The 16,916-nt window shown below is 42.8% G+C and overlaps 1 protein-coding gene across 7 annotated transcripts in view; it reads right to left on the reverse strand.

Moving 5' to 3' along the window:
- The window catches only part of USP6NL (USP6 N-terminal like), a 177,608-nt gene that overhangs the window by 130,538 nt on the left and 30,154 nt on the right, over positions 1-16,916 (reverse strand). The window contains exon 1 of one of the 7 annotated variants that reach the window (XM_084809126.1): positions 11,878-12,048. The exons of the other annotated variants lie outside the window; for them this stretch is intronic. Coding sequence (XP_084665252.1) covers positions 11,878-11,950 — 73 coding nt within the window. The 5' untranslated portion in view covers positions 11,951-12,048. Of the gene's footprint in view, positions 1-11,877; positions 12,049-16,916 lie in introns of those variants that run through there. 7 annotated transcript variants of the gene reach the window in all.

The raw sequence follows: 16,916 nt of genomic DNA on the forward strand, positions 1-16,916 counted from the left end.
GTTATACCCCCTAATTATGTGGTACCCCAAACAAGAACTGAAGGGCCTGTGATCTGGGCATATAGGATAGTCCTGGTAGAAGTGTAATTTTTTCCAGCATTTCAACCATGGTTAAAAGATCAAGGAACACTGTAGTAGGGTGAAATTTATATAGTTTCTGAACAGCCATGCGTACAAACCAGCTGCTTTAACAATTAACACATGTGTTATTATCTTAGCTGTAGCAAAGGAAGAAGTGAAAGCATGACCCATCCCACCAGTTCAGCTGGGCCAACAACAAACCATGGGCCATGTTGGGTTAACTCTGGGTTATTTAACTTACAAAGAACCCATAGTCCTGGGTTCTCAAGTCAAAAAAGACCCAGAAATTTCCTGGGTTGTTAATTAAAAGTGGAAATGCTCAGTGTGCGGCTCATGCGCACCACTCATTCCCATAATTCCTGGGTTAAACAACCCAGGAATTGCTGCCGTGATGCACAAACCAGGTCACTCTCTCTCAGCCACAGCCCCTTCCAGCCTGCAATATGGGGACAATGAAAAGCTTTTGCTTTGTAATCTGCATTAGCAAGACTAATTGTTAAGTGTTGCACATGAAGTAAAAACTGATTTAGAAAGCGCAGGACCACTTCTTGTTATGTTTTGAGGGGGATACCCAATCCCCATTACATTAAAATCATGGATTTCTCGATTGATAGGGTTCTATCCCTGGGGACTTTTCAAAATAGCTTCTAACAGTAAACTAGGAAATGACCTACCAAGACAGTGAGATTTCCCCCTCCCCAATACATTTATATCTGTCTCTCTCTCCTTCCATCCTTTTTTGCTAGGGGAGCATAAGCACTGACTGTGCCCTTCTTCCATCTGATTTTCCCTCCCCAACTTCCTTTTTTTGACACTGACCATGGTAACATATTAGAAGTGCATCAAAGAGAACTCTAACCCCAATTAAGGTGTCAACCAGAGTTTAAACCAGCTTGGAAGAAAACACTCACAAAACTATTTCACAGGATTATGCATAACTGAGGCTGCTGACTACACTCATTAGAACAACGAAGGAAGGACACACATGAGCCCTGTCCACTAAAGTGAGCATCATGTTTAATATTCGAGGATCATATATATTAGATTTGCCATCTTGAGTCGAACTTTCATCTACTATGTGTTCCTCAAAACCTGCAGGCCCAGTCAGTTCAGTTCTTTGGAATTCTCATATCGGCAAAATTTACAGCCTATACAACTCATCTCTAAAAGAGTGATGCCAGTTTTGCCTGGCAGCAAATTAAATAAGCTGCTTTCTCTGCTCTGGAGAAAACAACCACTGTCTGACCAAGACCGAGAAGAGAGTTGAGCTGACAGCCTCCCTCCCTTCATCTCTCACTTACAATCAACTATCTGCAAGACAACACTTAATAAACAAAAACACCATGATGACTTCGAGGTGTGGAAGGGAGAGAAGGACAGAAGCAGTATTTGTTCACTTGCAGTTGAACCCTGCTCAGCTGTACACACAGATGAAGGCAAGCCACCTCTTCAGTGCAGGGCTTCAGCAACCACAGCTCAAATCTGAACAGTACCCAGAAACAACAGCTGCACGGGTCAGGATTCCACCTGCTGCAAGATGTTAATGGAAGCCAGAATCGGACTGGAAATGCCCAAGAACGCAAGGCAACTTAAGTATATCGATCTGTAAATTTCTTACTAAGATGACAGCAGAGTTGGCAATATCCCAGGTATTTGTTTGCCCAGACAACTGGCCAAGGAAAAAAAAAACAAACAGGATTTTTCAGGAATTTCTGCAGCCCTCAAGAGCATTCACATTTTCTTTTACAACTAGATGCCTACAAATAATTGCTTGTTGTTCAGTCGTTCAGTCGTGTCCGACTCTTCATGACCCCATGGACCATAGCACGCCAGGCCTTCCTGTCCTGCGCTCTCTCCCGGAGCGTGCTCAAGTTCATATTCATAAACAATATTGTTCTTTACAGCATCGGATTTTCTTTTCACCACCAGACACATCCAGAGCTGAGTGTCCTTTTGGCTTTGGCCCAGCCGCTTCACTCTTTCTGGCGCTACTTGGAAATTCCCTCTGCTCTTCCCCAGTAGTATATTGGACACCTTCCGACCTGAGGGGCTCATCTTCCGGCGTCATCTCTTTTAGCCTTGTGATACGTTCCATGGGGTTTTCTTGGCAAGAATACTGGAGTGGGTTGCCATTTCCTTCTCCAGTGGACCACATTTTGTCAGAAATCTCCGCCATGACCTGTCCGTCTTGGGTGGCCCTGCACGGCATAGCTTATGGCTTCACTGAGTTACGCAAGCCCCTTCGCCACAACAAGGCAGTGATCCATGAAGGGGAAATAATTGCTTGGTTCATATCAATCTGTGAAATTCAGCCTCTCACCACCTCTTTATGAATGGTCACCTCACAATGCTGCACCAACAGCATAAACCATAATTGGCAATGCTGGATGGGGAAGATGGGAGCTGTAGTCCAATGCAGCTGGAGGGGCACCAGGTTGGAGAAGGCTGTTCAAGAACGTTGCTCCCTGAGTTCCCAGCTTCCCTGCTCACTTCCTTCATGGCAATAGAGGAGACCCTTCCTAGCATTCCTTCATTCTGAAATATGGGGGGCAGGGGAGGAGGTAGATTTGGATATACTGGTACATCTCTAGGTGATCTTCAGTAGACCAGCAAAGATCTCTGACTCCCAATTGTTTTAACAACAACAACAAAATGACTCCATCCCACTATAAATTATACTGCTGAAATGACAAATTCATTTATTTATTCATTCATTATATTTTTATCCTGCCTTTCCACCAAGCAGCCCAGGACAGCATACAAAAACCTCCTCCTTTCCATTTTATCTTCACAACAAATCTGTGAGGTAGTTTAGGCTGAGAGTCTGTGACTAGCCTAAAGTCATCCAGTGAGCTTCATGGCAGAGTGGGGACTAAAACCCAGGTCTCCCCAATCCTTGTACCAACTCTCTAACCACCACACCACCCTGGCTCTTGGGGTAACCCAGAGTAAATTTTCATGTGAGCTCAGAATTATTTTAATCATTTGCATCAGGCTCTGGTTGGTGAATCTCAGGGTTCTAGTAAAAAACAGGGACTATCGCAAGCCTTAAGTCTGCCCATCCCTTGTGTAAGGAAAGCATCTAGGCAACTAAGGCTTGCACCATCATTTAAGCCATCATTGTCAACCTGAGCATAAATGATTGTACTACTTCAGGTACTCAGGAGATGCAATCAATGACAACCTTATTTGTCTACAATGAACAAAATAATTGGAAGATCAAATAATTGGCTTCCAAAACACATCTCATGAAGACAAAAAACCTGCAACCTTCATCAGTACATTTCCAAACACTTAACAGCAGCTTTGCAGTCTTGCAAACACAATAAATGCAAGAGTACTTATTGGTAAGCTTCCCTCATTGTGCTAGTGTGTGTCATGGAAGTGGAACGAAGAGGTAAAAACAAAAAAGACGAAGCATAATTGGATTGGGTTGTTTCATCTTTGCCAAGTGAAACCCATTTCAGGATTACTCTACCTTACAGAAGCTATGGACCATTTCCAGTTATCTAGCCACTGGAAGAGTATCAAAATACTTTATTTTCACAAATATGGTAAGCATGTAGACATGTGCTACAGGAAAACATACACGTGAACATTACACATTGCTGAGTTCAGGAGGAGACCTTTTGTTCAGGCAAGTTTAATGGCTTCTTGTCTAGTAATTAATGCTTTCAAAGTAATTAGGGAAATTACATGCCTCTACCTATGCACTGTTACAGACTATCATAAAAGAACCCCTTACCATGTTTGAAAAGGGTTAGGACTGAAATATTTAATCAGATTCATTGGTAGATTAAATCAGTGGAGTACACATTAATTTATAAGTTATTCTGGCTCTGCTGTGTTATCTAAAAAGGGAATGAAAAATATTAAAGATGACCTTTCCTTGTAATGATGAGGCTTAGGGGTTTTTTTTATTTATTAAATATCAAGTTCTCACATACTTCCTTCTCCCTGTCTTAAAAAGAATCTTCTATTAAGGTGCTGATAATATGCAAATTTATTTAAACAGAATTGATTACACTGTTTACCTAATCAACCAGGTAAAAATTATATAATCAGTTGACAGCTCTAGAATTTTCAGGTCTAGTTAAGATAAAGTACCAGGGGAGATCAGGAAAACAAGGTTGAAAGAAAGTATTTCATAAATAGTAGATCAAATTTGGGCACCCATTTCACTCCATTAATTTTTTCCATCACAGTTCAGAGCCAAGCCAGCATTGTAACTTGGTCCAATATACCTGATTTGAGCCAGTGGCTACTCACTTACAGTCAGGGCAAGAAATATTGGAGCAAGGATAACTGTTTTGGCAGTTGGCCTCTGTACACCACCACATTGAAGTTGAAAGGAAACACACCCAGATGGGAGCGAGGTCAGGACTTTCAGCTGTAATTCAAGGGGTTCAACAAAAGTGGGGCACTAACCATTCAGGAAGTACAGCCAGTGGCATACACACACACCCATCGTTGGTGGTGCATAAGTAATGGAACGAATGGCTGACAAGCACCTGCATGGCCAGGTGTGGCCTGTTTCCTGGGTACCCCATGACCAATCAATTAGATAAAAGGCCTGGAGGTGGTTCGGAGTGTTACATTTGCATTTGGTAGCTGTTCACTGGAACTCCCAACATGAGGTCCAAAGAGGTGTCCATGCAAGTGAAGGAGGCCATCATTAGGCTGAGGAAACAAAATAAACCCATCAGAGAGATAGCAAAAACAGTGGGAGTGGCCAATACAACAGTCTGAAACATCCTGAAAAAGAAGGAATTAACTTGCAAGCTCAGCAACTGCAAAAGGCCTGGAAGACCACGGAAGACAACTAAAGTGGATGACCGCAGAATTCTGCTCATGGTGAAGACGAACCCTTTCACAACATCTAGCCAGGTCAAGAACGCTCTTGAGGAGGTAGGCATGTCATTGTCAACATCGACAGTCAAGAGATGGCTTTATGACTGTAAATACAGAGGCTTCACAACAAGGTGCAAACCACTGGTAACGCTCAAGAACAGACAGGCCAGATTAGCCTTTGCCAGCAAACACCTAAAAAAGCCAGCCCAGTTCTGGAATAAGATTATTTGGACTGATGAAACCAAGATTAACTTGTACCAGAATGATGGGAAGAGAAAAGTATGGAGAAGGAAAGGAACAGCTCATGATCCAAAGCATGCCACATCACCTGTCAACATGGTGGAGGCAGTGTTATGGCACGGGCATGTATGGCTGCCAATGGAGCCAGGTCACTGGTGTTGATGACCTGACTGCTGATAAAAGCAGCAGGTTGAATTCTGAAGTGTATAGGGCTATACTTTCTGCTCAGATTCAGCTGAATGCTGCCAAACTGATAGGAAGCCGCTTCATATTGCAGATGGATAATGACCCAATGAGGGGCCACGGTGGCTTAGTGGTTAAGACGCTGAACTGCAGACCGGAAGGTCAGCAGGAGAGCAGTTCGAGACCCGAGTGCTGCGTGACGGAGTGAGCTCCCGTCTTCAGTCCCAGCTTCTGCCAACCTAGCAGTTCGAAAGCAAGAAATTGCAAATAGATAAATAGGTACCGCTTCGGCAGGAAAGGTAACAGCATTCCGTGCACCTCGGTGTTCAATCATGCCGGCCACATGACCACGGAAGCATCTTCAGACAGCGCTGGCTCTTCGGCTTAGAAATGGAGATGAGCACCACACCCTAGAGTCGGACACGACTGGTTGGGGACACCTTTACCTTAATGACCCAAAACATACAGCAAAAGCTACCCAAGAGTTTCTCACAGCAAAGAAGTGGGATGTTCTTCAATGGCCAAGTCAGTCACCTGTTCTCAACCCAGTACAGCATGCTTTTCACTTACTGAAGACAAGACTGAAGACAGAAAGACCCACAAACAAGCAGCAGGTGAAGGCAGCTGCAGTTAAGGCCTGGCAAAGCATCTCAAGGGAGGAAACTCAGCATTTGGTCATGTCCATGGGTTCCAGACTTCAGGCAGTCATTGACTGCAAAGGATTTTCATCTAGCTATTAAAGGCGATCCTTAAGTTTGAAATGATGTTGGTTTGTTCCATTACTTATGAGCCACCAATGATTGGGGGGGGGGTGTATGCCACTGGCTGTCCTTCCTGAATGGTTAGTGCCCAACTTTTGTCAAACCCCTTGAATTACAGCTGAAAGTCCTGACTTCGCTCCCATCTGTCAGGAGGCCCTAGCCGGCCTCTTTCAGTCTACTCCAGTAGCCAACTCCAGACACAGACAAAGGATTCTTTTCAAGGCTTTATTCCTTTTACAGCTTAATAACTCTATCACCAGCAAGTAAGCTATGAACAGCAGAGTAATCTATGCCCCAGGTTAGAAACAGTTGGTCCCCATTTGAACGAGAATCACTTGCAGACCCTGAACTTATGAGCTAGGGAGAGTCCCTCCCCTTTTCCCTTGGGTCCTCTGGACGCACCCGTAGCTTGCGCGCCAAACGGGCACTACGCCTCCTTTCCGCGCCCTCCATAGCTCGTCGCTCTCTGCGACTGCATCGAGCATCCAGCCAGTCCTCCTCCCGCGCTCTTTCACTCCCAGGACTGCTATCTATGTCTGGAATGCCGGTAGGAGGAATCTCTGCCTGCTGCAGAGCCTGGGAGGGAAGAGCGCGCTCCTCTCCCATGGACGGCTGTTCCTCCTCAGAATCAGAACTGCTCTGAGGTTCTATGGGCTCAGTGTCCACCCTGACACCATCTGGGTGTGTTTCCCTTCAACTTCAATGTGGTGGTGTACAGAGGCCAACTGCCAAAACAGTTATCCTTGCGCCAATATTTCTGGCCCTGACTGTATTTTCATCAGAGCATGGAGTTACGGGCGGGGGGGGGGGGGGGCTTTTTGCTTCCACCTCCCATTAGGCTGACTCAGATGTGGGAAACAGCACTCTTCCCCAACACAATCCGGTAGTCTCCCAGTACTGGAAGGTCCAGTGACTAGAGCGACTAGTGCATTAAATTGCATTCCGTGAAAGTTATAGTTTCCTATCTCTGTTGCACCGACTGTTGTCAGTTCATTTATCTGATTGCACGATCACTGCAGCCCAGCATGGCTTATTTAAGCCAAGATGGGATGTGGCATGCGCCAGTGGCTATTTTGAATATTCAACCACCAGCGGGGGGTTGCCACGGTTTGCCATGTTGCCATAGTTACTTATCAGCATTAGGCCATAAGAAGCCAAGGTCATGCATGTGTAAACACACACACACATAGCCAGAAGATTGCCTAGGCAACACATAACACCAAGGCCTGACCCGGAAGCATTTATAATTAAGTTAGGTCAGGGAGACTAATGTGCTGTTTGGGAGCAGAGGCATACTATACACTGGAGAGAACAACCTTCAAGCAACTCAGCACAAGGGGCACAAATATCTGGGCTAGAGGGTTCATATGTTCAAGATCTGGCTTTTTAAAGTAGAACCTAAGAAACACAGCGTATGGCAACACTTAAAAGCAGATGTCAAGCTGCAGAAGCTGTTAAAACCTCAGAAAATTCTACCAATTTTAGCTGACACACCAGGTAAGCAGATCAGGGAAACAAGTTCTAAATCCTACAAGCATATACACATAGAGGATGTTTGGACAATTGTGGGGGGGAAAGAAGCCATCGCGGCTTCTCCGTCCACCCAGGCCACGTACTCGCCCACTGTTTACTTGATTACCCGTGCTGCAGAGTGGGTTAGCGTGTCATCTGAACCCAGAAAGCAGCTGGGGTGGCTTCATACGCACCCTACAACCCCTACTGCAAGTTGGATGACATGCCAACTTGAGCTGCAGTGTGGGTAATTATGTGAACAACGCAGGGGCGGACGCGGGGCGGACGCGGGGCGGACGCGGGGCGGACGCGGGGCGGACGCAGGGCAGGGGGGAGAAGTCACAATGGCTCCCCCCCCCCACGATCATCCAAACCTGATGACAGGCTTATACATATATTTGTGGGGCATACACCCACAGGCTTATACATAAAGATGGGGGGGGGGTGTAAAGAGTGAAGTAATTTCCCTCTGACCTCAGTATTCAATCCCATCCCACAACTACGTGTGCATATATACCAGTAACTGACGATAACATTTCATGCTTCTAATGAAGCAGACTGTAGCCCATGAAAGCTTATGCCCTAATAAGTTTGATAGTCTTTAAAATGCCGCAAGACTTTTTGCTGCATTTCAATAAATTAAGACATTCACTTTAATTCTCTTATGATGACCCAAGTTGTGTAAATAGCTGTCTAAAATTCATAGTCAAATATTGTTCTATACACACAACAAACAATACACCAAGCATCTACTCTCCTAGCAAAACCCTGTCGGGAGACAAAGTTAGAACACTGTGTAATTTTGTAACTCTGTTTTAACATACTGAATATTATTCCAAACAAGTTTAGTGGCCAGAGACACAGGCTTTATATGTATGAGAAGGTTTTATATTTTGTTATTACCCCTAAAGGGGAATAAGGTAAATTAAGAATCTACGACATCGAGTCTTGTTTACATGCTGAGCAAAATGCTAAGAAAGTCCTTTCAGAGATGCTGGAAAAACACAAGGCCCATTTTACTTATCCACAGTTAGGGTTATCAATATCAAAATAATTACATGGACAATTATTATTATTTAAATACTAACATGTTGCCTTCTCATCAAAAAATTATCCATGTGGCATTTCACAGATAAGAGATTTTAACAAATAAAAACAATCAGAAAACCCCAACAGCAGCTAAGCATTACTACTAAACATACACACACACACACACACACACACACACACACACACAGAAACAGAGAGACAGACAGAGCAGGGAGCAAAAGACATCTGCCCTGTCAAACTGCTCAACAGAAAAAAAAATAGTCTTAGCCTGCCACCTAAAACTTAAAAGGGAAGAGGCCAGGTGAATCTCCCTAAGGAGGGAGCTACAAAGACCAGGCACCCCCCTAAAAAGAAAATGTCCTGTCTCTTCCAACCATCCCACCATATCTCAGGCCAAGAGAGGGGCTTAGACATCCTGCTCTGCCCGAAACGATTTTGGGCTCTAGATACCTGTACAATGGTCAGAATCCCAAAGGGCCTGTTCAGACATGTCCAAGAGCTCTAGTGTACCCAGTCAATGGGGTTTTTTGCTTTTACTTTGGAGTGGCAGACACCACCCCTATACTATCATCAAAACTACTTTGGAAACTCCTCAAATGCAAGGAGAAGTGCATCATACAGAATGAGAAGAGAGGGCTGCTATTTGAGGAACATGTCCAAAGCTCCCTTGAGCTCTCAGAAAATAATCTGTGCAGAACTTTGGATCCAGGCCTTTTATTGCAAGATTGTAACAATGTGCCTGGCAACACCTTCCCTCAAGGAGTTTAAGAGGAAATTGGAAAAGGATCCTTTGGTGGGGTGGAGGGAAGCCGGTCTTGTCATTTTAGAGATAGGGGGCTAGGCGATGATTATCCTTAATATACCATCTTCTTGGTAATGCATTTGCCTGAGACACAGGACCAAGTGGTGGTGGTGGGTTCTTCAGAACACACAACTGCTTGAATGCAAATACAACCACAACCACACAATGAGACGTAACCACCACCACCACCCCCATGCACAAAACAGTTGGGTTAGTTCCTATGAGCAAGAACCAGAATGGGGTATGGGAGGAGGAAGGGAGAACATGCAACATTTTTTTTAAAAAAATCCCACAAGCTTAAAACACACATCAAGATAATTTCAGATCATCTACTGTACCTAATTACATTCATCGCCAATTCTAATATACTAAGATTCTTAACCATAGCATTTATTATCTTTTTTTTCCTTTTACTGAGAAATGCTAACAAGATTGACTCATTCCACACAATATAGTCTTGACATGCCATCCGCCCAAGGTTACATTCAATTACAGCTCTGAGAGAAATACTGAATCTCTAAGCAACATTTACAAGTTGGGCTACAAGCATTTTTCTTTCATTTTTTGTGGTGTTCCTTTGGAAATATTATATAAAGCTTTCCAGAACAGTAAAAAAGTATTATGTGATATATAATAACACATAGGACATGATACCGCCAAAACCAAGAGTTCAATAGTGTAATCTACACATATCTACTCAGAAGAAAGCCCCCTTCAGTTTAATGGGCGTACATCCAGGTAAGCAAGTATAAGATTTCAGCCTATGCCTCATCCATTTCAATGGAGAAGCGTTAAGCACATGCTTAACTCTCCCAGTGAAATGATTGGGACTTTAAAAAGTGCTGAACCCTGGCTGAATTATGGCCATATTCAACATTTATAAAACATAGCATAGCCAACTCAGACACCTTTAAGCCTAATTACTGACTAACTGGATTCTGACTAAGCAGAATAATAGGTTTGAAGAGAAAGACAAGAAGTCGAGTTCACAGCAATTTTATTTCTTCCCACAAATGAAAAATGTCAACCTTTACTTTGATTCAGTGTGGGGGCAAGAAGGGAGAATAATATCTACAGCTAACATTCTCACCTTTTACATCAACACATATGTAGGTGCCATTATGGACAACACACACTGATGAACAACTCTGTATTCTTCAGTCATGTATATAGGACAAAACTACTTATTAGGTTCAAAGAAGAAGCTGACTGATGTCTCCAATGAAGAAAATATAACCTTTCCATCATTATGACATCATGAAATATCCAAAAAGCAACAAACCAATCTTCAGAGTTTTCAGTTTAAAATATTTTGTGTGTGCAGATAGGTTCATATATGGTAAACAAGTTGTTTAAGTCTGCAAACCTATACATACTTGCTTAGAAATAAATTCCACTGAAACCAATGGGACTTACTTCATGTAAATCATGCAAGGGATTTGGGTGAAAGTGTTTGAAGGGGGCGGGGGTGACAGTAATTCAGTAACCCACTGAACACATACACATGAGATCAATGTGGGGGTAGTATATACTTTTTGCTTCATATGCTCAAGTAAAATAGCACTAAAATCCTAAATGAATTTCCATAAAGTCTTCAAGGTTGCTTCTTTCCACCTGAGACTACACTGTTGAAATTCACACGTATATAAAATAATTGCCTACATATGTAGTTTTAAAAGCTGGCTGCTTTTTTAAAAACTAAAGAGTATTTTACTAAACCCTAAAGTGTAGGTGGAACCAGTTCCGATATTTTGTAAAGAATTCCACAATTTAAAGCACACACACACAAAATAGTAAGTGGAATTACATCAAAACAACAGAAGCAGTGTGATGGGATCAAGGGAGTACTTTCTAGAAACATTTATTTAGAAGACCTAATCTTAAAGTTAAAAATGCTAAATATAACCCATTTTTTAAAAAAAAACACAAATCCACAGTGGGCTTTTTAAAGCTCTTATCCCCAAGAAGCACTGACATCTAGTCTGAGTTTCATGTATAGTATTCTTGTTATGAGATTACTCGCATGGTATTCTAGCATACTAGAACTATTTTAACAAAAACAGTTGTATGGATCGGAAATTATTTTAACTGGGGGAGGGAAGAGAGAAAAGAATATGGACCCTGCAGTAAAGTGTCTGCTACATATACTTAAATTCCATTTTCGGTTTTGGGAAGTGAGTAACATTCTCTTTAGGACCACTGCTGCTGATCATATTGAGGTTATCATTGCTCGAAGCAAGGCTGTAGCAGCTGAATGTCAGCGTCCAACATGCAAACTTGAAATAAAGACGGAATAGGCTTGAGGCAGGCACTCAAGTGCCAATCTGCAAGGCAGCGCTCAAGGCAGCAACAAATTACTAGAATGGTTACGGATTAACATTTCAGGGCTTCTCCTACCTTTCTTTGCAGTGTCTGTTCTACGTCGTGTTGGCGACACCAGCTCTTTCACAATCTGCAAGACTTGAATCATTGCTAGTTAGCAAGATCAAAACCACCAGCTGCTTCTCTGGAATGCCAACAGGTCTCATCCCTACAGATCATTACACGTCTGCCTTCAAGCAAGCGGGAGCAAGAGCGACGCAGCAGCAACTCCGTTACCTTTCCGAGGCTACGCTTTGGGTGCCAGACAACTGTACGGGGGGGGGGGTGTTGATGGATTTAAAGTGGCTTCAGCACACTGATGCAAAAGCAGTGCCAGCTGGGCATCTCTTATTATATCCCTACAAATCATTTTAAAATGTGAGCCAGAAAGTTAGCATGGTCCCTTTTCAATTAAACTTCAGGTGCATGCATGCTTATCCCTGTTCAAAACATGAACTCTTTTCAACATCGCAATGCCAAGATACTTAGAGATTTCACTCATGCATGGGGCATCAGGTCTACTGATGAGGCTTAAACAAAAACCACACCAAACTCCCAGTTTGCTGAATGTCAAGCCCTTAGGAGCACTGCAGTAAGATCAAGGACGTCTCCCCGAAAGAGCCTTTTAGTGCACACTTTTTGCCTCTTCATGCCCACCTGCCTCTGACATTCCTGCACACAAGCAGAATTCTTATACATCACACTGCACGCTGAAGATCTAATGAGTATTTCAGGCACTACTTGGTCTTACCACCAGGAGCACAGAATATACATTCATCTGAAGCCTTCCTGTTGCTTCTGTCAAGTAATTTTAACAGCTGAATGCCAGCAATTAAATGTTCCAGAACATTACACAAAATGTACACTGATCATGCATGACACCTGCTTATCAATGTAGCCCACAAAACTGAAATATGAAGCTGAATATGAAAGAAGCTGTCACTCTTTCTATGAATCTACAAAATAACGCCAGTCAGCTTTTTAAAAGAAAGAAGGGGGGAAAGCAAGACACTTGTAACAAGCGACATCCTTGCAGAAGCCTGCACAGCTTTAAATTTTACAAGAGAGAACCATTATGAAGTCAACAATATTCCAGGAAGAATGTAACATTAAAATAAAACCACCAACTATAATTAAGGCACAGCAAGACTGATGCTCTTTGGCTTTTCCACCCATTTTTAACACACACACACACACACACACACACACCCCTTCGTACTCTGACTTGCTCCAGTTAGAAAGCTGGATTTTGAGTGGAGCCATTTCAGATAGCAGCTGCAGAGGTACATCACATTCATACATATACACAGGGGTTGACAAGTGTTGGCAGCTTTTCTGGCCTACCAAAAATGTGTTGTTGCCAGGATCTCCCTCCCGCAATGGGAAAGGTTTTGTCCCTGACCTCATGTTGCACCTCTGAAACTCATTTTGAGTGCAGGGGAAACCCTGCTCCTCTCTACAGCTCTAAGCCAATAGCTGGAGAGGGATTCTGCCCAACGTGAAAACAAACCTCTATCCTGCAGATATAAACAGCTCAGAGCTGGCGGGGGAAGAGGCTTGCTTTGGCTCAGCACTTGACTGGCACTTGCCATATTCATCAGATATGAAATCTCTGCACTTCTGCCTCCTCCCTCCAGCTCAGAGCTGGAATGGGAAGGCAACGGCTTGTTATGGTTTTTGCACTTGCACCTGACAAGTGCAGAATTGACACAAATCCCAGCTTCAGCTGAACTGTGGGGATTGGGAACAGGCATGGCTGATCCTCTCTCCTCTGTCGCTCAAGGTTTTGGAGGACATTCGCCAGCATCTAGCTGACACCTTGGCATGGCAAGAGGGGCAGGTAATATTGTTGAACCCTGCATGTATGTATTTGCCATACATGCCAGAAAGCATGTATGCCAGAAAGAAGCGTTGAAAACTAGTCTACTCCCTTTGAGCGCTGGCTTTACATGCAAAAGGTACCAGGTTCAAACACCAGCATTTCTAGACTAGGAAAGACTCCTGTTTCAAATAGGAGAGCCACTGCCAACAATAATGAACTAAATGGACCAATGGTTTTGTTCAGTATAAGGCAGCATCCTATGTTCTAATGAGGCAAAAAAGCCAGGAATCCCAAGCATTACAGCAATCTTGGAAAGCCACCAGCATGTTATCTAAACATCCTGCTTGTGACAAGTATGAAAAACATGACTGAAAGAATCAGCATGAAGCAAAGGCAAAGCTACATTAGTATTCATGATAAATAAAGTGATGAATAATTTAGGCATGCTCAGACCCAAGCTTTGCTGAATCACACAATAGCTTTATAGAATGCTCTTTCTCTAGCTTGCTGAAAAAGAGGGGTACACAAGACAATATATGGAGAAGTATCTGTTTTCCAAGGGTTCTGTGTCAGTACCAGTATTTACGGTTGTATGGGAGAGAAAAGCTAAAACCACCAGGAGAAATAATCTCCTTTCACTCACCGATTAGAAAGCAAAGCAAAGCAAAACAAAACAACACTAGTTAAGCTCTATTTTCCACTATCCATCACTAGTAATTTTCCTTGAAATATATAACAGGTACAGGCAGATAAGAACACTTGACAGTACTAATAAACAAAACAGCAGCATACAAGAGAAACTGAGAATGTTCCACAGTCAAATAGGTTGTGTTCAGGGAACAGAGTTTTCACAAATTAAAGTGTGCTTGTCAGCGTAGTTTTGGTGGAACTCTGGGCCAAAAGAACACAGTGCTCATACCGGTCAAAAGAAGTCACAAGACAAGGTGCATACAGGGGCTTTTAACCAAAAGTGTCTTGGGATCTACAAACCCAGATCTTGTTTGGCTCACAATGATTTCACATACAGGCCCTACCCTTGACTGAACAAAGCATTTTGGTGAAGCTTTATTGTTGAAACCAAATGAAGAGAGAATAGTTAGAACTCACACAGCATTCCAGCATTTACCAGACCCTATTTTCAATGCACAGCTTCAGGCCTCCAGAGGTGCAGTTCAGATGCAACATCAAGTAACGGTTTGATTCTATGTGCATGAGCTCAGGCTAACATTCTCCTGACCACCCTTTACATCACATGATTCCTTCTCTTCCTAGTTTGTGCAGGGGGGGGGGGATTGTGTGAGAACTGAGAACCATAGTTTGCTATTACATGTAAACCACATAAACTGTGCCTTGCACAAACCACAGCTTCCCTGGAAACAAGAATATGAAATCATGGTCAAACTGTGGTTTCCAGGCAAACCATGCTTGACATGTAATGGCAAACCACGGTTTACAAAAAGCAGGGAGGGAAGACATCAGAGCATGCAAGGCGGAGAAGGAGGAAGAGTTCAAGACCAAGACTCATTCACATAGTTAGAACTATGGTTTGGTATTATATCTAAACTAAGCCTAAGTGCTTATTACTGAGTAACTGCTGCCAGCTTCCACCTATTCCACATCTTGGTAGAATTAATCAATACATTTGCAGGTTGGTCTCCATAACCATAAGGTTTAGACACCTACTCCTTTTTTCCTTTCATTAATGAAAGAACATACCCATAGAATTCCAGAGAAATAAGAGAACCCATACTTTGCATCTTGTGGTGCAACCGCAGCTATGCAGACCTTTAATTCCCTTTCTACTGTACAAAACAGATAGCATTTTGCTATTCCTGGCAACAGCTATGCTGTTTATTCAGTTCTTAGGTTAACATTAGTTTAGACCATTATCTTTGGTGTTAGATGGCTGCACTGAGCAAGAACATACCTCTGATCAAGTTGAGAATGAACATCTTTCTTTAACCTAAATAGAAAAAAGACCCTGAAATTAACAATTAAAGTAACTATGAAACCACTTAGGATTCCAATATACTACTAACATAGCCACAGTTTTAAGCATCCCTATGTTCAATACCCTGAAGCATAAGAAAGAGTGACCTCAGTTCTGATTACTCAGCTGTCATCAGTCAAGATCAAAAATGTCTCCATTAACGTAATTAGAATTAGCTGTTCTTTGAAAAACAGCTTTTATAAATTCTATTGCCAGAAGGCAACACATTTACAGCACAAAATAGAGCCAAAAACCTGCTACTCAAACCCACCACTCAATGGGCATCTGTTTCAAATGCTCACAGGGTTGACTTTATATGTTGGACAACATCCCAACAAATTTCCTACTCTGCCTTCCTAACATCTGGAGAGTTTTAAATAGTTTCATATTGGCTAAGATTTTGAAAATGAATGATCAAAGGTCTCATTACAATACAGGAAGCCTCAAGAAAGGAGTCAGTTACCACTGAAGTAAAAGAAAAAGCTAATGTATGCATTACCACCAAAGGAAAGGAGCTATAAGTAACATTAATCCTATACACATTCTCTAGATATGTAGAAATCATAGCCCATTTTCAATATGAAATAAGAACAGCTCACTGAGAATAGGTCAAGCTTCCCACCTCTAGCAAGTCAGATAACTATATCTATGCAAGAGCTACCCCTCTGGCCCTTCACCAAGAAATGTATTAAATATCTTGATAATGTCTCTGCACACAACTATTTTCTTTCACATGTGTCACTTGCATGTAGGAAGCAGCACAACCTTCCACAACCTAGTGTTCTCCAAACTGTTTGACTACAACTCCCATCAACCATGGCCAGCAAAGCTATTGGCCATGCTGGCTGGGAATGATGGCAGTTGCAGTCCAGCCTATCTGGAGGGCACCAAGTTGGGGAAAGTTGAAACAGTGTGTACGCAGGCACACATGGTAGGTTCACCAGAGTCTTCTCACCAAGTCAGAATTCTCTCCTTCCCACTGAACAATTACCTTTGAACTTCAAGTAGCATTTTACATCATAGGGCCCATTCAAACAAACAAATGGGTGCAAAGGGAACAACAGTGGAACGCTGTCTGCGCAGACTCAAGAGCAAGAAAGGAAGTCAGGGAGAAGTGGCATGTATGCCCCACCACACACATACTGTATTAGGTGTTAGTTAACACTGCAAATGCCACCAGCAGATAGACCAACATTAGCTTCTGTGGAAGTGTAGATGTTTATACATTTAGAAACAGTAGTACTATGATGTGTGAGTGATGTG

The sequence above is a fragment of the Heloderma suspectum genome, chromosome 7 (assembly GCF_057233095.1).
Source record: "Heloderma suspectum isolate Gila_16-S chromosome 7, 16-S_ref, whole genome shotgun sequence".
In the NCBI taxonomy this organism is placed as follows: Eukaryota; Metazoa; Chordata; class Lepidosauria; order Squamata; family Helodermatidae; genus Heloderma; species Heloderma suspectum.